The sequence below is a fragment of the Ascidia mentula genome, chromosome 8, assembly GCF_947561715.1.
Source record: "Ascidia mentula chromosome 8, kaAscMent1.1, whole genome shotgun sequence".
NCBI lineage: Eukaryota > Metazoa > Chordata > Ascidiacea > Phlebobranchia > Ascidiidae > Ascidia > Ascidia mentula.
Window position 1 is genome coordinate 18,840,321 of NC_138573.1, and position 25,716 is coordinate 18,866,036.

Below are 25,716 nucleotides of genomic sequence, written 5' to 3' on the forward strand. Positions count from 1 at the left end.
AGGAAGAATATTTCCTGCCCGTGTTCTTCAGCACGAGGAGATTAATTGTTATTCGCAATACGACATGCGGATACCGGTGAACTAATCCATTAGTTTGTATGAGACTGACTTCGTTTCAGAGCCTCACAGCTTGTTAACATTTTGACTTAAATTGTCTGTGACGAAATACAAAGTCCCCAATCATTTCGATGAACTGTGTTCTATCCAATCAGACATTGTGGCTAATACGATTTGACATATTTTTGAATGTTCTTTCTTTTGCAACACACTTTGAAACTTCTTCTTCATGTGGAATGCAACAATGGTCAAATATATTTTTGTACTCGACCAATATTTATTTCGTAAAACCTTCTTTATTTTCAGTAGTGTTTTTGCAATGACTGTCGTTTATTATCACATAACGATACCCTTGTACGCTTACATAGAAAAACCAATATTTCAACGCTGAAACTAGAATTTATGTCATTTTCATTCGATTGCTTAGATTGTCTTGATTTGAATTCCTCGCCTTTGTGTGTGTTGTGTATGATCGCAACAATAAACAAGAAATTTACAACATGCAGTAGCACCACAGAAGTACAACAGGGAGAAAGTTGGTTCAATCCGGCGAGTCTATTGACACAACCGGCACCACAGTGTCGAACTTCGCGTGACCTTCGATGTGAATGTCCTTGGAAACGTCCTTGCGGGAAGTCCCGTACAGATGAGAGTTTGTGTAAGGGACACCAAGGTCCCCAGGCTGGCGGTCGTCGGCAGAGGGAAACTTGTACGATATGTTGCCATAGAGACGCATGAAAGGACACTGGTTGAGCATAAACTGGCAGAAATCCACTCTGATCCCAAACCACCCTGGAAAGTACATGCTTGTTAGATCACTTAACATGGTTCTCAAACCGTGCGTGCATCGAAACAATTCAAGCAACATAAGTGACAAAATAAAATATATGTTTCACCAGAAATATTGAGGCAAATAACAACAAGTTAAGTCAGCTTTCTGGTCATGAAAACAACACACATGCGAAGAAATTGTCCTGGTAGATTTATAACTGGGGTGTGAACGCAAAAATGTTCAAGAATCACAAACGTTTACTTTACATCAAGAAACAAGAAAAAACATATCAAACATTCTTGTCAAAAGAACAGACAAAATACATTTTGATTTTTTGCCTGGATTTTGGCAGCAAAACTATTTTAATTTAAGTTTTTGTGTTTAAACACTTACATCTGTTTCCACCTTTGCTTCCAAATGTTCCAATGATGAGAGCAAGAATACTAATGTGGAGTGGAATAAATATGTTGGACCACGGTATGAACGTCCCATCGAGACGATACACCAGTAAAACCTGAAATAAAACATGTTAAGTTTAAATGTTCAACTGATAGTTTCATCATGTTGAGCTTAGTTCCATATTCTTCATTTTATTTATTATTTTACATATTTAAGTGTAATTTATACAACAAGTTAGCTGTTATACTAAAATGGGATTGGTCATGTTGAAAGCATTATAGTTGACTCGTTATAAATCATATGGTCGTTATGTTGTACTCACCTGAAAAGTTAGCAAAGGAATGACAACAAGAATCCACGTGCAGGCCATGACTAAATGCGACCGACGATCTGACTCTGGAAATGTTGATCTGGAAAAGAAATAACAGTTCTTCAAAGTAAACACTTGCTTAATTGATACAATGTAACCCAACCATGTGTAATCTTGCATGTTTTGCTTATTTTAGTCACAAAGTCTCCCATGTACTGAGTATAATATATACTGTTGACAAGAAATTTTACTTATATTTTATTCTTGTTTGTGTTATTATTCTTATATATTTTGCAGCAGCTGGCACATTTCATGAGAATGTGCATTCTATACTTTTCCAAACTTATGATTTTGTTTGGCAAACGGCTTGGTTTGAACATAAAAATGTTTCAAATAGTAAGTGAGAATGTTTATATTGCCGAGCAAAGACATCAATAAAAACAAACTTAAATACTGATTTTCCTCACCTAAAAAATATAAGCGTCCAAATAAAGTAATAGAGTACAGCTATGGTGGGAAGACACATAACAATCCACAACGGAATTAGAACTGCAGCCCAACTCCATGTAATAATATTGTCCAAACGAAGTGCAATAAAGATAAATAATAAAATGTTCAGTGAAAGAATAACTTCAAGCTGAAATACAAAAAATAGATTTTTGTTACATCTGACAAGTTCCCAATTCTGCTGCAAAATATGCTTTATACGCAGAAAACATGAAAATAAATGTATATGTTCAAAATGTCATAAGAGGTATAAACATAAAAGTTAACATTTCGGAAAAATAATTTAGAAAGTACGTGTGCGACACCTAATGCCAAAGAATGCATTAATGTTAGTTTTCCAAACTTAAAATGAAAACAAAACTTAGACATTTGGGAAAACTATTGACGAAAGTAAGTGTTAAACAAGCAAGGCCAAGGAATTTGTCACTAACCTCCAAGGAGCGATCATGTTTAAAACCCCAGATGCAAGCTGCCACGGCAACCGGGGATGCGAAAAACAGTGGAGTAAAAACAAGAATCCACATATTTCTTTCCCCTCCAGACTCCACGTTGTCACAGAGTAAAAGTTCAAACATGAGCAGAAGAAGATGGAGCCCAACTGTGATCAGCATGGCTTTGTAGTCTGTGTGTCCATTATTTTCCACTCTTAACAGAAGCAAGAATGTTCATAAACACTAAATTCATTCACCATTGAAACAAAACCTGGCAAGTTTAATAAAAGTTACAACATCAAGAATCAAGTACAATCAGTAGTTAGCTGCTGTGTCCAAATTTTTAATATACAATATAATTTACTACAGTACAACAAGCACCACATAGGAACAGATGAGATACCTGTATTCAGGATGCCGGCACCAGACAACACTGCCTATAACGGCTCCTATGATCACGCATAGGTTGAGAAACCACATGGGTATGAACAGAATCCACATCGACCAATCAATGTCTCCATTCAATCGAAGTGAAATCAGTATTGACAGAGGAAGTAGACAGGAGAAAAACGCAAATTTACTAAAAAGGAATAAAAACACATGCTTTTCATGAACACAAAGCAGAATTTCTGAGTACTTTTTGTTGGTTATGATAGTTGGGATTTTAGTTCAGAATGTGGAACAGAATAATTAAATGCAGTTTTTGGTTGGTTACAGCTTAGCAAGTTCTATGGTCATTGCTTTACATTTTACATACTGTTGCTTTGTTATGATCAGTATAAATTTCCTTTGCCTATGGTGACACAATATCAGACTTTTTTTATGCTTCCTAATTATCAATTTACATTATCTATGCTAACAAACTTATCATTCTTTGGTATTAATTGGTTTTTGAGTTAACTTTTAAACTACCTATAGTCTTATTGCGTTGTAAACCAATGGAGCAGTCCATAGAAAGAACATAGTTTCTAACCTGGGGTTAAAATCCTTAAAAACCTCTTTAAGGTCCATCCCGGGATGCACGACGACCTCCCGAAGTGAAACAGCGACTTGTTTTCAACAAACAATTATTCACAAAACTCCAACTTTGCTTCGCATAAAAGAAATTAAATCATAATCTTTCATTAGAAAACGCAACTTCGTCCAATGAGACCAGGAAAAATTTGCATTAAATTTTGGTTATTTATTGATATTTTACTATTAATTGTAGGCTAAAATAATATTGGAATCTGAAATAATATTATTATTTTTTTAAAAAAAGACATTGCGCTAGGTGTAAAATCGAGACAACTTGTTTGTTGTTGCAAAAACAAACTTATTTAAAAAAAATACATCAAACTTATCACAAATGCCAGCAATAGCAGAGAAAAGTTAAAATGCAATTAAATTATCAACAAGTTCTTTTTAAATATATTTATTCTTGCAATCGTCATATCTTTTTAGTAAAATATAATGATGCATTTGATGGCAATACGTATCTGTAGGTGAACCACCAATAGGGGAACCCCGCAGTCATTCATTTATGCGCTTTGTTTATTTTGTCTATGATGTAGTAATGTAACTGGATACTATTTTGCACGCAAGTAAATTAAAAATGTGCCTTAGTGCCAACTGAAGCGAAACTCTTGGATCATATTACTCGACACGCAACTAAAAAGTTCCTCTTTTGGTTTAGTTCCTTTTTGGCACATTTCAGTTCCTCTTTTTGTGCTGTTTGGGGAACACTTGACTCAAACAACGCTTCCCGTTAGTTTAACTGTGAGTCAGGACAATGGCGGACGTTCTTGTTGTTGGAGTGTGTGATGCAAAAGTTTTGCTCGGAAAATTGAAAGAATTCCAACTCAATTTGGGTGAAAATATTGTTTTGCTGAGTAACAGTGAATTAGATTCATCCTATCAGGATTCTATTGCAAAAGAATTTAATGTTGAAGTAACTCTTCTCATAACTGATGACATCGTCAATGGCTTGTTTGATCTGAAATGTGCAATGGACAGAAGAAAAGTAAATAATGCAGTCATTTTGTCTGCATCTAGTTTGTTAGAAAATGTAGAAGCTTATTGTAAAGAAGTCTTCCCAGACCACTACTCTGTGCAAGCAGAAATCTTCAGTGATTTAGAGTTTTCTCATTCCACAAAGCAAAGCTCACCAGCAGACGTGTTTAAAAGTTTTCTGTTTAATTTGAAACCAGATGAACCACTCACTTTGTACAGATCACCAGTTGTTCCTGATACTTTTGTCCATGGTTTCTCATCAAGAGCTGGTGGCCTGACAGCATATCCGGGCATGTCCTCACTTAACATGTGCTTTTCAACCAGAAAAAAGGACAGCAGAGCAGTTGTGAAAGCTAATCATTCTCTGCTTGCAAAGGCTGCTGGATTTGATTGTGGAAAGTTTGTGGTTGCTAAAGCTGCACATGGAAATGATGTGTGGGTGTACGAGAAAGATGAGCCAGAATCTTATGATGCAATTGTCACAAACAGCCCTGGTGTGGTTGTTGCTGCTCCTGGGGCTGACTGCAACATGTTGATATTTGCTGACTCTGTCACAAAGGTATGTGGGGCAGCCCATGCTGGATGGAAAGGTATTTTGAAAGGAATTATCGAATCTACAATAACCAGTATGGTTGAAAACTATGGAAGTGATCCAAAAAACATTAAAGTGGTGATTGGTCCATCCCTTAGTGTATGTTGTTTAGAGTTTGGTACAGATGGCATTGAAATGTTCTCCCCAATCCACAAGAATTGTGTAGTGTTAAAGGAAGGTCATCCTAAACCGTTCATCGACCTCCGATTAGCTTCAATAGTTCTGTTGGAAAAGGTAGGAATTCCCAGAGAGAATATTGATGAGTCAAGTTGCAGAATCTGCACTAAATGTGACCCAGAGAAGAGGTTTTTTTCCTATAGAAGAGATGGAGTGATGTTTGGAAATCAAGTTGGCTTCATTGGTGTTAAATAATGTGTTTGTGAATATTAAATATCATTAATTTGCATTTTGCTTGTTATAAAATTGCATTTTTATTGTTGTGTTATGTTTTATCATATACTGCCATTGATCTCTATTGTAGCACACTTTCAAATTAATTAGGAATGAATTCAAGTGTGATTTTTACCAAGAATTTTTAGTTTTTTTTTAGATTGCTCTGTCATTTCATTTTTTTGTGATTTAGAGGTCTTCAGTAGAATAATGTCAAAATTGTTGATTGGTTTGTCTGGGAAAATACTTGAAAAACTTGAGGTTATTACATCAAAAGCAGTGGGAACTGACATACATGATGAGTTGGTGGATATATCTGCAAACTTGAAGGAGCTTAGCAACCGATTAAGAAATCTCAACTTTGAATCTGGTAAGTTTACTTTTAACTCCTCTCTTATAGCACTAAAAAGACTTACTGCTGTTAAATGATGTAAGTATCTAAATTAATTTTTGGTAAATGTGAGCCCGACTCTGTACACATTATGGTTTTATCGGTGTCCATGCCACTTTATTTACGTTTATTGTTCACCGACATAATTGTTTTCTTGCGCAAGTACAAATAATTTGATTCAAATTCTTTTATTATCATTAAGCAACAATTAATACAATAAATGAAACTATGTTGATGGTTTAGTAGCAACTCCACAAGCAGCTATCTAATCTGCATTTAGAATCTATTTTTGTATTTAAATAAACAGAACAAAATGAGTTGAAACCTGAGGAAGTTGGTTTAAAGAATGGACACAAACTTAAAGAACTCGGAAGTGGAAAATTTGGATCGGTTTATAAATCTGAACACAAAGGTTGTCCTGTTGCTGTTAAACTAAGCAAGAAAGTCTCAGGTGATAAAGAAGGTCAAAGCAAGATTAATCTGGACTTTAAAGTGGAATCTCAGTTGCTGAGGTGAGCATATCCACATGAAACAAAAATGAAAAAAAAATCAAGGCCAAAAATTTAAGTATTTTTTAAATAATATTTTTTTAATTTTTATTGTAGATTTTTCTGTATTGTGATAAAATTCCTTGTTTTAAACAAATTGGATTGCATTTTTTTTCATTGGATTTTTCCTTTATATTTGTTTTATTCTAGGTCTTTGAGACACCCTAACATCATTGCACACTGGGGTAGTGGGGTTTACAATGAAGAAGTCTTCATCGTCATGGAGTACATTGAGGTAGTTCTCCACAAATGTCATCTATGGGTGGTGGAATAGATTTGTTTAGTTGTGCTAACTTGCCAGACAGAAACTATTCCACTTTGTGATAACTTTGCAGTCAATGTCAATCCTATATATCATAAACACAACTGTCTGCATATTACTGATCAGTATTGGCTTCACTGCTTGTACATTTTATTAAGTTATACATAGACTTGTTATACTCAGGGAACTCTGAAGGAATACATAAGATCAACTGATACTGATGATGGAAGTGGTTTGTCAGCTTTCCTAACTTGGCATATTTCCAAGCAAATTGCCAATGGAATGGATTACCTCCATTCACAAGGATATAACCATGGAGATCTAAGGCCTGAGAATATTTTGGTAATTTGTTGCTATCTAAGATGTCCCATCTGAGCTAATGTGTGATAAATAAGAATTAAATGAGTTGTAAACAAAATGACCAAACCACAAAAAACATACCGGTTTCAATCTGTAAATTATGCTAATTATTAAAGATCAAACCAATTAAAAACACCACAACTGTACAGTTTGTAGACAAACACAACTTAATTCTGTGACAAAAGCTTTTCTTTGTAGATGGACACCAAACCTCTTCTGCCAATTGCAAAGTTGTGTGATTTTGGATTGTCATGCCACAGCCTTGACTTGAAGAAGGAAGAAGCAGCACAAGTAAACTAAAAATCATTTCCAAAATAAAAGTTAAAATGTTATTTTCTTTGAGGGCACACGTTTACACACAAATCCTTTGTGTTCACCTGTTCCTATAAAATCCTCAGTCTGCATCTTTTTTTATATATATATATATATATATTGTTTCCACTTAACTCAGCACCATGTACGATGGTATGGAGCTCCTGATGGTTGGGATACTCCAGACAAGCGGGATGTTTTTGCTTTCGGTTTGATCGTAGTCATGTTGAGAACAGGGAAAGGGCCCTGGGATGAAACGTCCACAATGTTCCTTGAACCAGGTGTGATGATTTTGATGGTTTTACTATTTTTATGCATTTTTGTTTGAGACAACTTTATAGTACTTAGAAACTTTCACCAACAATTATGTTAATACAAGCTGTGTTCAAAACCCAAAGATTTGTTGTTATTCAAAATTTCTTGACTCTGTATCCTGGCTTCTAGGTTAATATCCTAATGTGAGTTAAATCTGTAGGTCAGAAACATGAAACAAAGTTGAAAGACGGGGGCAGGAATTTCTACATCGATGAAATCAGGATCTCCAGTGACAGCGTGGGTGAAAAAATCAACAACATCATCAGATGTTGCTGTTCCAAACCTGACAAATGTCCGAGTTTCCAACAGTTGGTCGCTGATCACTTATCAGGGGAAAACCCATTTAAATTAAAGGAAAACAAGGGGGAGTTTTTCTCGTGTGGTTTCCTCATGAACACAAACATATTTGTGGCAGACTCGGTTGTTAAAGAGGTGATAGAAAATATCTTGTTATTATTCTGTTCATTCAGCACACAGCATGGACGGAACTGGTTTTAATGCCGTTGATAATATATGCTATAGATTAAACATTTGAAACAACTGCCATTGCAACAGGGCGAAGGCAAGCAATTGGTTTCCAGAAGGTCTTAAAACAGAATTAAAACCTCAACAAACTTAGTGCAAAGTGTTTTTATATTTAGGATGACCCTGAAAGACCGTTATCTGCAGAGGAACGCTTCAATGGCCCCAAACCGACTTACAATGAACGAAACTTGCTGTGTTTTGTGGATAAAGATCGAGAGGAAGAAATGTATGAGAAAATTATTTAAACGGCAAACTTTTTTGTAAATTATTAAAAACTTTAAAAACATACGAAAAATAATGACAATTTATTTTCTTCACAGTCCCATAGAAGAAGAACTGGAACAGAAATACACGGCCAACATGAGAACGTATAAAGAAAAAGCAAAGAAAAAGGAGATTGACGACAACCCTAATATTGCTCTCAAGATGATCATATTGGATCGAGAGGGAGAAGATGAAACACAGCATATTGAATTGAGGTAACAGAATTGTTGACATCCAACGATTTGCCTTTAGTTATTTGCTTTTGAAATAGTTATGGTGTACTATTGGATAATATTGTTACATACCATTATCAATACTGAATATATCAGAAAACGTACATCACAAAATAGACTCTTTGTTAGTGAGTTCCCAGTTCCAAATTATCCGGCGGATCCGGGTAGTTATCGGTCAAATCCGGCCGGATAATTTGGATCCGGCAGTTTGTTAACATTGATTCGTGTATTTTATCGGTATGGCAAAAATGTTTGATTGCCAAACTGAATGCTATGTTAAGGTTAGCTTATCATGAGTGGAACAATTAAACGTGGGCATTTATTAATATGATACAACACGTCACGAAAAACCTTGATAACAAACAACAGAAAAATCGTAAGTCGGCGAGTATCACAGACTGGGTCCCAAAAACCAGTAATGTGCGAAATGTTTGTCCGTTTTTGGGACAAAAATGCTTTCCCAACTATCCGGTAAAATGAAGTGTATTATCCGGCCAGGCCCGGGTTTTGAAAATTGGTCAATATCCGGCCGGGTCGGGATACCCGGATCCGGCGTAAGACATCACTACTTTTTGTCAATAAAATGAGACACCAAAGACTGTAAATGAAGATATATTCACATGGCAGATACAAACAGTCGACGTATTGTCATCACCGAGCAATCCGGGATATCTGGAGAGGATTTGATGAAGAGGAGAAAAACAAGGTGGTTCCCTGCAAGGACGAAGTAAACAAAATGTTCAGCACTTCATTCGGTCTCCACATCGCAGTTTTAACCAACGAAGGAAACGGCAAAAGAAAATTTATCTTTACTCAAAGGTCAAGAGCCAAAGGTTGGTTGAAGAAAGTTTTTGTGCGTGACTATATTTGAGTCACGTAAAATGTCAGAAATGTAAAGTTAGAATTAGTGTTGCCCAAGATGGGAAAAATAAAACGTTTTGCTTTGTAAGAGATTCCTTAAGTTCCTACGACTGAAACGAACCCTGGTTTAAACCGATCGCTGTATGATAATTTCTCTTTGTCAAGTTCGCGTTTTGATTAATTCAAATTGCTCAAGTCAACAACTCTTTGATATGTTTCGTGCGGCTTAACCCATGGCTAATATTTTGTTCAAAGGTGTCGCAAGCCCAGGAGCATTCACATGTGGAGCTGTTGAAAGCTGTTCCGTCAAGGATTATGTTAAAGAGGATTCGTGCGATGCAGAAGTGTCTCTAGTTCGAACTGCATCACGTGGATTGGTTGAGGTGAGCTGGCTGATGTTTGTTGGTTTAAGTTGTCACGTGTTTTGTGAAAGGTAAGCCGGGCAGTTAATTAAAAACTTTTACACATTCACGATATTCAGAAACCTACTTTTGCGATTATTGATCCCTTAGTTGGCAGTTTATTCTTTTGTTTTTGGATCGGTTGTGTTTGACAGCAAGGAAGGGTTTCACAGATTAGCGAATTGTGGATTGCATTTAGCTCCACTGGTTATGAAAGAAGTACTAATTAAACCAAATCCATTCTTATCTTTACAACTGTTTCACAGGAGTTTTGTTTTTGCATTTTTGAATAATTTCCATAAACTCCCTGCATATTAAAAAAAACATGCATTTGACAATCAGTACTTGTGCAGGAACTGGGTCTTGAACTGGACGGGAATGACGAGAAAGCAATTTATCTGAACACAGTTTACCTGAAGTTTGACACTCATGAGTGGGGAATGTGTGGGTTTATTGATCTCAACGATGACAGGGTTGGTAGCGGATTATTTAAATCATTACAGAAATCTTAAAATTGAATTTGTTTGTAAAATATTCGATTAATCTCTTCTTCTGGCACCAACAAACGCATGTTAAAAGTAAACCAATAAACGCGTGTAAAAGTAATGACCGCTACACCTACCACATGCTAAACTAGTTTTCATTATTTTCGACGCTTTCCACTCATATTTGGACTTGTACATTACAGATACAACCAAGCCACCGACTTAATTACGAGCAAGTAAAAACAGCTTTCACGAGCGGGTCAAAGGATAAATTCGAACACAGTGCGATCCAGGGTGTGGATTTCGAGTTAAAGACGATGGTGGAATGGATCAGAGAGCATCACAACCAGATGGCGAGCTCAGGAAAGATAGCAGTCGTCAAAGTGTTGCAAGCTTACTATGGGACTGCCCTGGTCAGCAAGGAATTTGAAAAATATGTTCCGAAGTAGATGATTGTACAAACTAGCCTAGTTGTTCTGTGCAGTTTAACAAAGCAAATTTGTATAGTTTGTGTTGTTCATTTGAGCGAAATCGCTAAACACAAAGTCATTATAGTTATGTGATATTGTCGAAAGTTTAAATACATGTTAAATCGCGACTATTTTGCATCATTCAAATGAAATAAATTTAAATATATGTTTGAACATTACCGTATATCTTTTTCCGCCGATTACTCTGAATCTTCATGGCAACTTTTGCGATAGCCTATTTGTCTGTAACTTCAAAGGCTATCCCTGCATATTAGCGTATGTTGTTTTGTTCTGTGGATATATTGCATAGTTTCACTGAAAGATAAACCCTCCCTTGCAATTACATTTTCTGTGTATACCCTACTCTGAACGCAAACATTGTTGCTAATTTTTGTCAAGAGAAGTTTCCTAAAAGTGCCATACAAACTGTTCTTATGCACTTCATGGTCAATCGAATGTTTTATCATGAAAATAAATATTTCTGCCACTAAAACAAGCAAAGCATATACTTTTTTAACCAATAAGGTATCTTTCGTGCAGCTGGTGACTGTGGCACTTATGGGATAACTTTTAAACTAGCATAAACCTGTCTGCAGCTCTCATCATTTGTATGGTTTTTTTTTTACACATATATAATAACATTGCATTTGAATGCGCCCAAATCATCCACAGAATAACGCAAAACGTTGCTACACGTGGGACGGAAAAATATTACTATTTCTGAAGTTCTTCAGGGCAAACCTATGACAGAGGGCATAGTTGGAAAATTCCCTTTGTGGATATTTACTGAACACTGAACCCCTAAACACATGTACAGACATCATGGAGTGATGCTGCCATGTATTTCATAGTTTGCTGTGAAACTGAGGGATTTCTACAGCAAAAGGCTTGGCCCCCTTTACAATCTCATGTGATCTCCAAAAAAGTCACACTTTTCTCTCAAAGGTCATTTATTGGTAATCTAAATACGAACTGCTCACAATATGTGTGCACGAGACTTGTTTCACAAGAAGTTATTTTAAAACCGGTTGTTGAAAACAAACCCCGGGTCATTTTGTTCCTCCTCAAGAGAAGTACTGTATTTCCCAACCGAGGCAAGACTATTCATCTGCACAAATCACACAGTCTCATTAGTTGGTGTTCTGTATGCGAACAAATAACATTAAGATTTCAGGTGTGAAAATGTCAACATACTCTTGCACGGTGAAGGAAGACTTTCTGGGCAGCCGCCACATTTGCCGGTTTGCCTTGCCAAGCTTTCAACACTGATGCCTGCAGAGCTCTTCCATATGAGAAGGAGAGAGCCCAGGGTCGGAGTGCGTCAACTTTGTTGATTGCGTTCAGATGAGCAGTAGCTGAAGTTTCTGACTGACCTCCGGACAAGAATGTAACACCTGCGAAATGAAACAAATTGAGGAGTGCATTTTTATCAAGAACTTGATGTAGCAAATGTGTGATACGATACATAATAAAACTTACATATTTACCATTAATTATATGCATTGGTTTTGGCATAAAACAAAACGATACGCACTTTTAAACTTTTTGATTTATTGGCAATATCATCCGTCTGAAGCTAAGCTGTCCACGGCGTGATGCATTGCATGATATTCGGATAAGATTATATACAGACATGTGACTATTTGTGTTAATGTTGATCATTGTGTTGTTTTATGACATGATGACGTCACCTTTAACTGCAGCCGGAACAGTGCGTCGTAAAGCGGTAACAGTTGCCATGGCGACCACCTCATCAGTTTCACCCTGTGCACTTGTCAGACCTGGTGCAACTGGGTTGACGGCCAGCATAATTCCTTCCAAACACACATGGTGGCACAAGAGAGCTTTAAAGCATGACGACAGAACCTATAGAAAAACTATTATGTCACCAGATATAATCTGTTTAAAATCACCCATCACAATTTGTTATTATTCATGAGGTCACTGATCAGTTATGTTGTATTACCTGTGTATTAATTCACATGTGATCGTTTGATTTTACCGTTAGTTACAAACTACATGCAACGCCAATAAAGATTAAACAAAACACAAAATACCATCTCAGTAACCCTCAGGCTTTTGGCAATATCATGATCTCCATCAGGCAGAATTTCAGGCACAATTAATGGAACTAAACCATTCTGAAAAAAAGTTAATTTTACTTGAAGGCTGTAACAACTTGGTATGTAACACAGTATAAAAGCTGTTGAATGTGCAGACAATGTACACTGCATACTGTTTTATTGTATCAGGTCTCATTAGCACAGTTCGCATGGACTATGACTTCCTTGCCACTTAACAATCTTGGCAATACATACAAAAAAGATGGTTATATTTTTCATGTAAACAAATACATACAACAGAAAAAAATTAATTGCATATGAAGAAAAATTATTGGATGATGTAATGTGTAGGAATAAAGGAAATAATTTACCAATTGTGAAATTGAAGCAAATCGAGCCATTACATTCGCAACTTCTTCAATTGCAAATTGTGAAGGGGTTGTTTTACTGATTTGTAATCTGCACTTCCATGCAGCAAACACACAACCATCAGACTTGTACTGCTTGCAACGCTCAGCTAAGTTATCGAGCCCTGTTGAAAAAGATTCCTTGATGAAATGCACAGATTTTACTGGTCTAATTATATCATGGTTTCCTGCAGATTTGGCCAAACAAATTCAATTTTATTTTGCACAAGAAAAGAACGCGTATGAACAATAAATATGCAAAATAATATGCTATGGGCACCAATAAAACCATGAGGTTTATCGAATCAGGCGCTCATGTGATTGTGAATCACTCACAGAAAATATAAAGATACCTTGGCTCGTGGTTTCATTTTCTGTGCCAGGAAGATGAACTAAACCTGTATCAATCTGGAACAAATATATGTGAGATCACAATGAGGTATATTATGTCATAAAGGAAAGCAGAGAACTTTTACCCTAATTCCAGTAGAAATGCCACAATCTTTGATATATTTGATAAATGGTGTTCCATCATGTGATTTCTGATACAACGTCTCATGGGAAATAATGACCCCACCAATAAACTGACCTGTTATGTTTTTAAAAGCTTGTCACTTGTAAAAAATCCATATCTATTTATCCTACTAAAAAACATTAAAGTAAGCAATGACTTCTAGTATTGTGTATGTGCGTATTTAAACCACAACTGCGTTAAGCTGGTTTTTAATACAATAGAATTAATTACAGTAGGCACCCATGACATAAGTTTTAAACAACCTTTGTTGTTTTTTAAAAGTTCAAAAATCTTACCCCATTTTTTATCGGAAGTTACAAGCAGTTCTCTGTATTGTCGTCTATTCTCTTCAGTGTTTTCAACTCCTATTGATCGGAACTCCTTTCTCATTGAGTCTGGAATTAATATTAATGATGTAATGCATGGGTTTGAAGTTAATAAGACAGAAAAAAAAGAATGGCAAATATATGAAGAAACTGCATTTAATTTTCCTGGCTTTAAATATACAACAGGATCATTCAACCTAACGCTGGGTCGTAATTGGTGACTTGCTTAAATAAGAATTAATTTTAAGACAACACAAATATTAGATTACTGGAAACTATAAATTTTATTAATAACTAAAACACACCTGAGTTTTCACCAGCATCGAGAATTCCATGACCAGCTTTGATAATCCCATCACAAATTCCTTCCAATTCTTTTATGAGTTCATCAGACAAGTACGCCATTTCTGTATTTCAAATGTGGTTGTTGTTTTATCTAAAATAGACATTGGTTCACAAATAAAAAAATTTCAACAAAATTAGATTTTATTTTCAATGACAACAACAACAACTTTCAACAGCAGGCATTTTTTCTTTTCACTGCATTTACCGCAAAATTAATATAGAGTTTTCATAACCAAACATAAAATCTTTGTTTTTTCAGGTAACCAGAATTACACTGTAACTCGTAGCCCAACTGACTAAAAAGGTAACCGAAAACCTACCGACATAGCAATACAGAAAGGAAGTTCATCGTTCACATAGAAACTCAACCAGAATTTTTGCACCATGACCTTATTTTATTTCCTTCCACCCACAGGAAACTTACAACATGTTCAACACCATTACCTAAAGTGTGATAAAATACTAAAAGTGAAGTCATAAAGTATGTTGAAATTATTACACTGATAATGCAAAAAAATTAAAATCAAATAAATGAAAATATTAGCAAAATAATATTGAACAGGAGTAAGTTCCAAGTAAAAATGTGTTTACATTTAATTTCACAGGTTTTCTTAAGACGAAAAATTATTTTTTACTTTTCTGAAATGTATTTTGTCAAAGACATTTCTTTAAAAAAGCAAAACTTAGAAAGCTAAATAAATTTTATACATCACAAAAATTCACTCAGCACAGCTGATGTCCTGTATGATTTTTCCTGATGCATTTACATTAGTAAAATGTTTGCAAAAACAACTTGAAAATAAACAGTAAATTTTATAAAAATAAGATTTATAAAAACAATCTACTAACCAAATGGAGAAGAAATCAACCCCAAAAGAATCCGCAAAACTTCTCCATAAACTGGGACTTGTTTACAAAGAGAAGAGTCCTGATAAGATCAGCCTCATTCAGAGTGTTGCTTTGATGACATCAGCTATTATACGTGAACCTGATAATGTTGAGGAAATTACAAAGGATCTCACTGATTTATGTTTCACTTGTAGCAGCATTCAACGTTCATTGATTATGATTCATTCCATGTTTGAGTGGCTAATGTGTGGACTTGTTATACTTGGCATTAAAAGTTGACTTGACAACTTACCCGCGACAATTAGAAAGTCTATCAACACAAGGCTAAAAGTCGTAACAGATCTCACTGATTTATGTTTGCCCATTTTAACTTTGGCCAATGCCTCAAAGTTGGATACTAGATTGGTTGATGATGTTGTAGCTGAAGGTGATAATATAATAATAATTATTATATTGCAACACAAGTACCGGTAACACAATTCTGAGGTAATTATAGCACAAGTGAAATCAGTCACTAATATAGCACAAGTATTATTTATATTTAATGTATACTAAGTATTATTGTAGTCCATTATGCAAGGCTGACAGTTCGAAGCATGGGGTTGGACAAATATTAACTTACACGAAAGAAAACAAGTGCTTCAGTCAACACTTTGCAAACAAGCAGCTTTGAGTGTAAGAGGAACTGGGTTTAACACAAAAGATAACAGATCAATAAAAACTAAGGCCCACGTTCACGTGGTTGGAGAGAGAAAACTGATTGTGTCGGGCAGACTCAACCATGTCAAGTGTCAGCAGACAGAAGAAGAAAGGCAGGTGTTGAATTGTTGCTTATTCATGTGTTGAAAAGTGGAAATGGCACCCACATACAGACTGTGATAAATATAGCACAGCCGATCATTGAGTTATCAACAACAAATGAATGTATTTGTTGAGGTAAGAAAATTGCAGGGTTAAGATTGAAGCCAAGTGCCAACATTATAGATCTCACAGTGGCTTTGGTATAAATCCTATTGATTGCCCAATGTTATAAGAAATAAGACAACATCGTTTAAAAATATTGGTCGCCAAAAATATCAGACCATTTGGAAAAAAATAGATTAAACATTCAGTTTATAATGGCTAATCAGTACAGTTTGGTCATGGTACAACAACTCAAAACAATCCAAGCAATAACAGTTGAACAGCAAAATATGTGTTTCAGATGTACAAAAAAGATTTTTTTATAAATTGTTTTGTTTGTTTCATTGAAAATTCAAAAAGTTGTAATGAATGAGCATATGATTGCTGCTGAGTTAAGAAATCAGTGCTCACCAAATGGAGTGGAAATCAACCCCAGAGAATCAGCAAAACTTCTCCATAAACTGGGGCTTGTTTATAAAGAGAAGAGTCCTGATAAGATCAGCCTCATTCAGAGTGTTGCTTTGATGACATCAGCTATTATACGTGAACCTGATAATGTTGAAGAAATTAAAAAGGATCTCACTGATTTATGTTTGCACATTTTAACTTTGACCAATGCTTCAAAGTTGGATACTAGTTTGGTTGACGAAGCTGTAGCTGAAGCTAAACAAGCAATTAAAGTGTTTCGTGAAACAACAAAACAGAAACTAGAAAGTTTGAAACCAATCAGCGATGACTTGCAGGGAGATGAACTTACTGAAGTTAGAAACCAGAGAGTTAAATACATCAGAGGATTACAAGATTACGTCACCAAACAATACACAGAAATAATGGAACTAATTGCTAGACATACAACTACCATAATGGGGGAACCACCTTGCAAGTTTGCACTGGTTGGAATGGGATCTATAGCCAGGAAAGAAATTACTCCATACTCTGATTTTGAACATATCATTGTCTTAGAGGAGGGAATTCAACTTATTAAAAATTATGCAAACAAATTGAAATACTTCAGATGGTTTGCTACAGTTTTCCAAATGATTCTTGTCCAATTGGGTGAAACCATTCTTCCATTCTTGGCTATTCCATGTTTAAATGATCCATTTAACAAAGAAAACAACTGGTTTTATGATAAATACACTCCATGTGGGATTTGTCCTGATGGGTTTGCTCCACAAGCTAGCAAGAATCCATTAGGAAGACAAACAAAAACTAAGATGAAGCCATGGATCACTGAGCTGATCAAACCAGTAGATAGAATGGTAAAGTATTTGGACATTGAAGTGGATCTGAGACATGGTTATCACCTGGCAGACATGTTGACAAAAACTTGCTTTGTTTGTGGAAAAATTGAAGTTCACAAACTTTTCGAAGAGAGAGTAAAGGAAAAACAAATTGGGTCAAAATCAGTAAAAGAAAAACAACATGAAGAAGTGAAAAAGGCTTTAATGGAGTTCACATTGCTAAATTTCAAAAAGAATGGGCAAGTTGATATTAAACGTTTTGTGTACAGAAGTTCCTCTCTCCTTGTACAAGCTTTGGGTGCTTTCTACAGTTGTCAGTCCACAAACTGTTTCAACATTATTGATGAGTTGCAAGAGCGCCAAATATTCAACAAATATAAACACGATGATTCCCAGTTTTGTCTGGCTACTGCTTGTGAGATACGTTTAAGAACTTACAGCAATGCTTCTGCCCAAGATGACATCCGTCACAGAAAACGCGACAATTATGTGCCCACTTACTTCAAAGGTATGGGATCCACCATTGGAGATAGGTCCTTGGTGGATTGTTTAAGTATCGTAGCAGCTCTTCAGGAACATATCAAAGTTTGTTTCAACATTAATCTTGCACCAAAACTTAAGTATGACGAGTGTTATACACCAATTCTGCTTGCACAATACCTGGGGCTGCATAGATTTGCTGCCAGGTTAGTGGAAGAGGCCTTGGAAAGTGAGAGTCATGGTGCAGATCTTCTGATTTCATATCTAGGTTCTCTGTATGGTTGTGAGGAGTACAGCTTATGTCTTCAACATGTCAAAGTGAATGTTGCCACCGTAATAAGAATGGACTTGCATTCTTCAGCTTGTTATTTGTACACACTGGCTGGTAGATGTTTGGTGGAGTTATTTAAGTACAAACAAGCTTTAAAATACTTTAGAAAGGCAAATAAATTACTGTACTTTGTCCCTACACAAGATATACAGTGGTTTAAAATTAACATTCGCTTTGGGGAATGCTTTCTCCACCTGGAAAGAGAGAAAAAGGCATTGAAGTACTTTCAAAGGGCATATAATGAACTAACAAATGGTGAAATAGAAGATCAGTTCATTTCACAATATCTACAAATATCACACATGTATTGCAAGTGTCTGATTCGCTTGGGGAAGCATCAAGAGGCTCAAACTGTGGCCGAGAAAATGTTGATGGAGCGACAAAGTTTGCGCGTAGATGAAGAAACAGATATGCCAACATTATTTGCTCTGATAAGTCTCAGCAGCAGTTTTTGTGTACAGGGAAAGTTTGAAGAAGCCAACTCTTGTCTTGACAAGGTCCTACAAAGTCAAAGTATGAGAAGTGTCTTCATTACAAAGGGCAAATTTAGTTTCATTGGAGCAAAAATCCAGTGTCTGTGCAACCTAAACAAAGTTAATGAAGCATCACAATGGGTTAATGAAAATTTTGACATTAAAAGTGTCGCCAACTTAGACGCGCAGGACAATCTAAGGACGTATTATTTTATGGTAAAGTTAGCTGACAAACTACAAGAACGAAGGAAACCACAGGCAGCTTTAAGGCACTTACAACAAGCAGAAGAACTCCTTCCATTGGCTGAAAACTATTACAAACGTTTAAACAAAATGGGATTGATTAAAAAACATCATGGAATTGCATTCAGTACACGATTTAAATTATACCACAGAATGGCCACTAACCTGTATGGGCAGAATCAGTTCAATGAAGCCCTTCTATTTGCAAAAAAGGCTTTCCACTTCGTATTCCATGTTGACTGGCTGTCTACTCCCAGCATCAAAATGAAAGCTGCATTCAATCTTGTAATAGCACTATTTAACTGCGACTACTATATTGATTGTCTTAGTGCTGCGTGGCACGCAATCCAAGTTTATCAATTTGCTCATCATAATTGCTGTGTTGATGAAAGATTTTGTAAAGTTGTGCATGCGTATGTAACCTGTGAGAAAAAGCTTGGAATTGGGCCCACACTTGTTCGCAATTACACGCCTTCCGTATATTATAATTCAACTAATATAAGTTAGGACCTAACACACGGTATATGTAGATTGTAGAAGGGCACTGTGGAGTGTATAAAGTCCGGTACCAGCATCATTTTATGTGGCGGTTTTGCGACATCACGTTTTCTCTCCCTTACATTTATTTCTCATTGTAGGGATTTTGGCTTGTCGTAAAAGCTAAGGAAATGATTGGAGAAGGTTTTTTAACAAATTTGATTTGCCATATCTGTTGCGCCTTTAGTACGTCCTGCAGAGATCCTATGGCGAACAAATTAATCCCCTCAACAATTTTTTTTTTTTCACTCATTTTACATTTGCACTTATTGCGTTGCATCTTTTTTTAACGTGTGCTACTTCTTGGTCAACTTTGTGACGTAAGCTTAGTGGTTTTTAACCTTTTCTTCTTTTTTTCCTAACTTCATTTTAAACGGAACCCTTACTTCCCATAAGTATTTAATTTTGGAATTAAAAGTATTGCATTTTTACCGCATTGCGTGACTAAATTCCAACAAGTGTAGGCTACAACGCAAACAAACAAGTTGCAACGATTAACTTTTATATTTTACAATTAAACCGAGCGCCAGTGTACTTACATATATACAGCGCACATTAGGGCGATGATATATAAGTGTAATGTGCGGTGTATTACGGTTACAGCATGTGCATTTATTTATTTATTGGAACTGCATCATTACAACGGGTAGTGGTAGAGCGGCTTAGTACTGATGGTTTGCAACATGGAGTGATCCAGCATCTGCTGTTCCAGCTCCCTCCATGGAAGGCTCATACTTTCCTTCGGCAGCCAACGAGTTCATCTGGAAAATGACATTATGAGTAACAGTGAATTACTGGACCCACGGAAAAGAACATATAAAACATGACAGGATTTTCGCAAGGCCATGTAATGCAGGTTTTTATCTGTTTTATTATGAAGTAGACATCAATATATAGGGATATCAATTATGAGTTGCAGTAAATTACGAAGCCATATGGTAATTGAATCTATTTTACCACTTTTTCTAATGCAGGTTTTTTTGTTTTCTCACATATTGTTAAACCTGTTATTATTCTAGTGAAGCACGAAATCCATCTTCATATATGTGCCTAATATTTGATGCACCAGAGTTAACATAGGGGATATCGGGCATTCATTCAAGCCAAAATGCAGTGAGAAACATTTGAAAAATGTCAGCATACGCGTGCACGGTGAAGGAAGACTTTCTGGGCAGCTGCCACATTTGCCGGTTTTCCTTGCCAAGCCTTCAACACAGATGCCTGCAGAGCTCTTCCATATGAGAAGGAGAGAGCCCAGGGTCGGAGTGCATCAACTTTGTTGATTGCGCTCAGATGAGCAGTAGCTGAAGTTTCTGACTGACCTCCAGACAAGAATGTAACACCTTCGAAAATATATGATTTGTTTCAAACAGGATAAATGAAAAAGATGGTCACACATTTCTTTCAGTAGTGGACTGTGGCATGTACTTAACTTGACTGTTTTTAATTAGGCACAATATGTACATAGTGGCTCTAAAAATATTCTCAAAGCTAGTTTGGTTTTTACTAAACACATCTATCAAGGTATTGCATCATGGTCCAAATTCAAAATGAATTTGATGGCACTTGGAAGCAATTATTTATAATTAGACAGAACACCTGATGGTAATTATTTACTTTCAGTTAGTGAGGATTGTTTGCAATTAACCTGCAACAACACATGCAATATCCTGTTTATCAATGAACTGTACTTCGAAAAGGTGTTGCATATGTGAATTGGCTTCGGAACTAAATTAGAAATCAACAAAAGTGTTACAAATGACATTTATATGAATGTAAAATAATGAGGTAACAACATCATTTGAAAAATTGAAATGTAAAAATAAAAGTTTATTTTATTATTTTATGATTTGACTGTAGTAATATTCACAATGCAACCATACAAGTTCTTTTGGCTTGTTTTGTAATTTTCATCCCACTACAACCACCACATTCTTCACCACCAATGCGAGTTTTAAGTAAGAAGCAAACCTGGCATTGCAGGTGGAACTGTGCGACGAAGAGCAGTTACAGTGGCTTCTGCAACCTGTTCCACAGTGTACTTGGTTGGGCAGTCATGACCAGCAGTCACCATGTTTGGTTTAAGGAGAGTTCCTTCCATGTAAACATGGTGGTCACTCAATGCCTTGTAACAAGCTGCAAGCACCTGCAATAAAACAGAATTGTTGAAAGGTCATCACCTTTAACCTCTCGGACTACATAAAGTCCAAAAAAGTAAGTTAAAGGGAGGGGGGAAGTTGGTAAAGATGATACTTTCAAGGTGCCACATATAATTGTTTTTACTTTTATGAAGTCAGAAAAGATCTTAATTTTTCCAAAAAAATTTAAATGAATGTGGAACAGAGTAATATGTAAAATATATGGTCATAAAGATTGTACAGTCAAGTTAATCATAAAGTGAAAAGCGGTACTGTTGCACAGGGGGAGTTTGTATGCAAAAATGAATGGTATACATCACTTTTATTCCTAATAAAAATAAAACAAGCTGTGAAGTGTGGGATTGCTTCACTATGTAAGAAAACTACCTTCTCTGTAACCTCCTGGCATCTTTCCAGTGTGTGGTTTCCATCAGGCAAAATTTCTGGTTCAACAATTGGAACGATGCCGTTCTGCAAAACATAGATCGATTGTTGTAAATGCACACCGAATTATGAGACCTTATTAACAAGATAACAATTCATTTCATAGGAACAGGAACCAGATATTTAATTTTTTTTGCAAGCCACAATAACGTCTTTGTGGCATTTGTCAAAAATCATTGAATTTTAGAGTCCAGGCAGAAAGACAACAAACCTTGCTGTTAACATTACATTATACTGTGGCGACAAAAACAGCAAAGCAAATACATCAACACTTCCCAACAAATATGTTTGTTCTTTGTGATTTTTTTGCGTAGAATTCAGATTACAAACCTGTTGGCAAGTTGAAGCGTAACGAGCGAGTACGTTTGCATTTTCATCGATAGCAAGTTGAGATGGGGTGCTGTCGGAGATTTTCAACACGCATCTCCACTTGGCGAAGTCACAACCATCTTTCTTGTACTGAGCGCATCGTTCACCGAGACCATCAAGACCTACACATAATATTAATCCAAAAAGTCATGTAACATTAGTGTACTATTACATGTTTTCCATTATTTAATCATATTTCCAAAAACGTACAAACAGAAAAAAGTTACTACTTTACACATTTATAGCAGAATAACCAACTCGGATTGCCAACGAGGAAAACGTTATGTCTTACAAAGTAGTGAAGACTAACTAGATTCTTTGAAAAACACATTAAATCTTCCAAATAGTTTGTCACACACAGAAAGCAAAAACACATTGTGAATGAACAACCTCAACAGGTCTGTCCTAACAGCTAAGTATGGGTTTGATACAACTTCGGAAAGCATAATTATCTTGTTTAAATAGAGTTTCAAGTTTATGGATGATTAACTTCTGGCAAATCTTTGGTCATATTTAACACAACAGTTAGTCATCGGTGCATGAAATTGGCCCCTATTCATGTGGGTTTATTACAAAATGAAGTCGAGTGTAAGAAAAATGAATATAATACAAAAACTTTAAACATTTGTAGGATTGTAAAACAAATTCTATAGAACTACAAGCAAAATGTTGTCAATGCTTAGTTCAGTGTATTTGGGAATTGCTTGCATGTGTTAACAAAAGGTTAAAAATATCACTTAACCTGTACAGATGACGACAGGAAAAAGGAGCCAAAATTCAATGCATTTTAATTAAGTAGTGCTCACAAGTTACAAGTTTTCATTTCTTATTACACGAGTTTTATGTTTACTCACCCTGGGTTGTCGTCTCATCTTTGGTGCCGAGCAGTTTCACAACTCCCTTGTCAACCTAAAATTTAATGTATAAATTAACATAAACTTATTAGGCATGGTGTAGTGCAAGAAACAGAAAAATTCCTTCTTGAAGGCAATGGAATCCTTGGTGGCAGGTTTGCTATTAAAAATTTTGTTGATCAAAATCTATACCTTTTGGCTTATTAAAGAAAATAAATTTAAGTACACTAGCCCTGGTTTGACACTTCCTTTATAAACCGAAAACTATTTCCTGAACTAACCACACCAGTTTTATAAATGGAAAATGATGCCATGAATCACAGCGACCAACAATACACAGGAAGACATGTTGGAGGTAATGTCCATTCATCATAGGCAAAATGTTGAAGTCTAACGGTTATGAAAAAATTACATACCTTAATTCCAATGACAATTCCCTTATTCTTGAGGTGGTCAGCCAACAATTTGCCATTGTCATCTTTCTGGTACAATGTCTCATGGAAAAGAATAACTCCACCAATTGATTTGGCTGCAAGCAATTGTCAAGTTTAGTTTGAATTGAAAAGGAGGTTATTTTCCAGGGGTACAACGATAACAACAAACAAACAATGATCTTCAACATCAAGACTTACCTTGCACATGCTTCTGGGCCATCAATTATCATAAATTAAAATTGTATCCTACATTGATTTTACTAATTCACTGAACCACACAGGTTACATTCATATTAAAGTTTAATACCCATAGAATCATCACAAGTCAAAAGCAGGGATCTGTATTGACGACGATGCTCCTCAACATTTTCAACTCCGATCGTATCAAGTCGCTTGCCCATAGTTCCTTTCAACAAAATTAACCAAATTAAACTGGTATTGGATTTATGAGAATTAAGATTTGTCGATATTTCATGCATTTTACACACATATGTTAAGGCAGGGTCTCGTTGTATTTAAAAGGAAAAGCATTGCATTTTAAAAGTCATGTGGCAACATAGAAAGAACTAGGATGCAATTCTTGCAAATAAGAGAACTTAATTTGATAGTGTTATTGTTTATCTGTTACAAAAATGTAAGAACAAAGGTTTGGCACAATGTGCTACATCACACAAATCAATCCTGTTTAGTACACAACACATTAACACAAGCTAACTAATGACAGATTACAAAGCTTAGCAACTATTGAGTATACGTAGGTTACCAGAATCAAACTCAACCAGGACATAACACAATACGCAACATGCAGAACAACAAAATTTGCTGGCATGATTTTAAAATGGTCACGTTTAATTGCATTACACTTCAAATAAAATTGCATCATGTTTCATGATGACTGGAAAAACATACCTGTGCTTTCATCAGCAGCCAAAATGCCATGGCCAGCCTTAATAATTTTTGCGCATGTCTCGCGCATGCTTTTTTTTTGTTCTTCAGTCAATTTCGACATTTTGCACAATCAAGGTGACAAGCACAAAAATCAATACAAACAAAAATCTAACAGCAAAGGCTTGAGATGCATACATAAGTTCATTGTGGTGCAGAAGTGCCTTTTACAAATATTGGCAAAAACTGTCATGCTGATTGCTGACTTGACATAAAGGGCAAGTGTCATGCAGTGTAAACTTAACTGTATTTTCTTGCTACAACTGCTATATACATATTTTGCTTGCAAGTACTGTAATCATCTGTGATCAGTTTTAAGTTAACATTCGATTCTTTTGCCTTGCTTAAAATCTGTGTTTCATTCAGTTACCTTTGTAATTATAAACTAAAATCTTTGTACTATGTTGATAAATATTTGAAAATCAATACTATTGCTGTGGGACTTTTTAACTACGTCATAACATAATTATAAATACCATGTATGCTTTCAGTAGCTATCTTTCTAACCATTGTATACCATGCCATTGGTGATTTGTTAGTATCAATGCAAAGCATTAAATACACAAATTACCGAACATTCTGACTCCAAACCATATAAATACACAGGACACATATCACACTGATATTGCTAAAAACCTGATGATTCATCTGCAGCCAGAATTCCACGTCCTGATGCAACAATTTTCTTTGCAATTTGTGCAAGTTCCTGCTTTTGGGCATCGCTTAAAATTACAGACATGTTGACTTTTTTTCAATTAGTCCTAAAACTTAAATTTAATATCTGCAAAAAAATTAGCTTTATAAATATGCATTGTCAGGTTGCTTAACGTTTACTTTTGACAATCAGCAAATATTCAGTAAAATATTAACGCAAAGGTTATGCAGACAGTCCAATACTGAATTCGCTGTGCAATCCCCAGTTACCCTTTGGTCATAGCTG

At 35.7% G+C, this 25,716-nt stretch overlaps 6 protein-coding genes across 10 annotated transcripts; 3 read left to right on the plus strand and 3 right to left on the minus strand.

Annotated features, from left to right (window-relative positions):
* Positions 1-573: 573 nt before the first annotated feature.
* On the minus strand, positions 574-3,570 carry LOC145910583 (transmembrane protein 185A-like). Its single transcript, XM_082997769.1, has 7 exons — positions 3,450-3,570; positions 2,880-3,056; positions 2,477-2,690; positions 2,006-2,175; positions 1,551-1,638; positions 1,223-1,343; positions 574-849 (listed from the first exon to the last, which is right to left on the minus strand). Exons 1-7 carry the CDS (start codon positions 3,485-3,487, stop codon positions 599-601), a joined length of 1,059 nt encoding a protein of 352 aa, XP_082853895.1. The 5' UTR covers positions 3,488-3,570; the 3' UTR covers positions 574-598.
* A 579-nt stretch (positions 3,571-4,149) lies between these two features.
* On the plus strand, positions 4,150-5,644 carry LOC145910333 (purine nucleoside phosphorylase LACC1-like). The gene has a single exon (XM_082997414.1). The coding sequence runs from the start codon at positions 4,248-4,250 to the stop codon at positions 5,430-5,432; it is 1,185 nt and encodes a 394-aa protein (XP_082853540.1). The 5' UTR covers positions 4,150-4,247; the 3' UTR covers positions 5,433-5,644.
* Positions 5,607-11,039, plus strand: LOC145910332 (calcium-dependent protein kinase 1-like). Its single transcript, XM_082997413.1, has 13 exons — positions 5,607-5,820; positions 6,149-6,353; positions 6,540-6,624; positions 6,835-6,993; positions 7,210-7,302; positions 7,463-7,604; positions 7,799-8,070; positions 8,280-8,389; positions 8,484-8,642; positions 9,288-9,493; positions 9,777-9,904; positions 10,276-10,395; positions 10,611-11,039. The coding sequence occupies exons 1-13, from the start codon at positions 5,661-5,663 to the stop codon at positions 10,854-10,856; spliced, it is 2,085 nt and encodes a 694-aa protein (XP_082853539.1). The 5' UTR covers positions 5,607-5,660; the 3' UTR covers positions 10,857-11,039.
* An 805-nt stretch (positions 11,040-11,844) lies between these two features.
* On the minus strand, positions 11,845-15,485 carry LOC145910690 (fructose-bisphosphate aldolase A-like). Of its 4 annotated transcripts, none has more exons than XM_082997884.1 (11): positions 15,382-15,485; positions 14,853-14,976; positions 14,493-14,594; positions 14,158-14,242; positions 13,824-13,936; positions 13,701-13,755; positions 13,312-13,472; positions 12,935-13,018; positions 12,569-12,743; positions 12,072-12,271; positions 11,845-11,985 (listed from the first exon to the last, which is right to left on the minus strand). In XM_082997884.1, exons 3-11 carry the CDS (start codon positions 14,541-14,543, stop codon positions 11,896-11,898), a joined length of 1,014 nt encoding a protein of 337 aa, XP_082854010.1. In that variant the 5' UTR covers positions 14,544-14,594; positions 14,853-14,976; positions 15,382-15,485; the 3' UTR covers positions 11,845-11,895. The 4 variants fall into 4 exon arrangements, with proteins under 4 accessions (XP_082854010.1, XP_082854008.1, XP_082854009.1 ...); XM_082997882.1 differs by having other exon boundaries at positions 14,158-14,256; XM_082997883.1 differs by having other exon boundaries at positions 14,493-14,623.
* Positions 15,486-16,649: 1,164 nt separating this feature from the next.
* LOC145910687 (uncharacterized) lies at positions 16,650-19,986 on the plus strand. The gene has a single exon (XM_082997878.1). The coding sequence runs from the start codon at positions 16,650-16,652 to the stop codon at positions 19,560-19,562; it is 2,913 nt and encodes a 970-aa protein (XP_082854004.1). The 3' UTR covers positions 19,563-19,986.
* Positions 19,987-20,077: 91 nt separating this feature from the next.
* LOC145910688 (fructose-bisphosphate aldolase C-like) lies at positions 20,078-25,553 on the minus strand. Of its 2 annotated transcripts, none has more exons than XM_082997879.1 (9): positions 25,413-25,553; positions 24,139-24,237; positions 23,814-23,926; positions 23,398-23,452; positions 22,505-22,665; positions 22,118-22,201; positions 21,564-21,738; positions 20,736-20,935; positions 20,078-20,353 (listed from the first exon to the last, which is right to left on the minus strand). In XM_082997879.1, the coding sequence occupies exons 1-9, from the start codon at positions 25,513-25,515 to the stop codon at positions 20,255-20,257; spliced, it is 1,089 nt and encodes a 362-aa protein (XP_082854005.1). In that variant the 5' UTR covers positions 25,516-25,553; the 3' UTR covers positions 20,078-20,254. The 2 variants fall into 2 exon arrangements, with proteins under 2 accessions (XP_082854005.1, XP_082854006.1); XM_082997880.1 differs by lacking the exon at positions 25,413-25,553 and adding an exon at positions 24,741-25,351.
* Positions 25,554-25,716: the final 163 nt, after the last annotated feature.

Excerpts from the sequence above, each read along its gene's own strand:
- LOC145910583 (XM_082997769.1), bottom strand. The coding sequence starts at position 3,487 with ATGGACCTTAAAGAGGTTTTTAAGGATTTTAACCCCAG. Across the intron at positions 3,057-3,449 it reads TTTAAGGATTTTAACCCCAG|TAAATTTGCGTTTTTCTCCT; the intron begins GTTAGAAACTAT and ends ATTCCTTTTTAG. Across the intron at positions 1,639-2,005 it reads TGGACGCTTATATTTTTTAG|ATCAACATTTCCAGAGTCAG; the intron begins GTGAGGAAAATC and ends TTTCTTTTCCAG.
- LOC145910333 (XM_082997414.1), top strand. The coding sequence starts at position 4,248 with ATGGCGGACGTTCTTGTTGTTGGAGTGTGTGATGCAAAAGTTTTGCTC.
- LOC145910332 (XM_082997413.1), top strand. The coding sequence starts at position 5,661 with ATGTCAAAATTGTTGATTGGTTTGTCTGGGAAAATACTTGAAAAACTT. Across the intron at positions 8,643-9,287 it reads ACACAGCATATTGAATTGAG|ATACAAACAGTCGACGTATT; the intron begins GTAACAGAATTG and ends TTCACATGGCAG. Across the intron at positions 9,905-10,275 it reads CATCACGTGGATTGGTTGAG|GAACTGGGTCTTGAACTGGA; the intron begins GTGAGCTGGCTG and ends GTACTTGTGCAG.
- LOC145910690 (XM_082997882.1), bottom strand. The coding sequence starts at position 14,592 with ATGGCGTACTTGTCTGATGAACTCATAAAAGAATTGGAAGGAATTTGT. Across the intron at positions 14,257-14,492 it reads CGATGCTGGTGAAAACTCAG|ACTCAATGAGAAAGGAGTTC; the intron begins GTGTGTTTTAGT and ends TATTAATTCCAG. Across the intron at positions 12,272-12,568 it reads TGTTCCGGCTGCAGTTAAAG|GTGTTACATTCTTGTCCGGA; the intron begins GTGACGTCATCA and ends TTCATTTCGCAG.
- LOC145910687 (XM_082997878.1), top strand. The coding sequence starts at position 16,650 with ATGAATGAGCATATGATTGCTGCTGAGTTAAGAAATCAGTGCTCACCA.
- LOC145910688 (XM_082997879.1), bottom strand. The coding sequence starts at position 25,515 with ATGTCTGTAATTTTAAGCGATGCCCAAAAGCAGGAACTTGCACAAATT. Across the intron at positions 23,453-23,813 it reads GAATTGTCATTGGAATTAAG|GTTGACAAGGGAGTTGTGAA; the intron begins GTATGTAATTTT and ends ATTAAATTTTAG. Across the intron at positions 21,739-22,117 it reads GCCAGGAGGTTACAGAGAAG|GTGCTTGCAGCTTGTTACAA; the intron begins GTAGTTTTCTTA and ends GTTTTATTGCAG.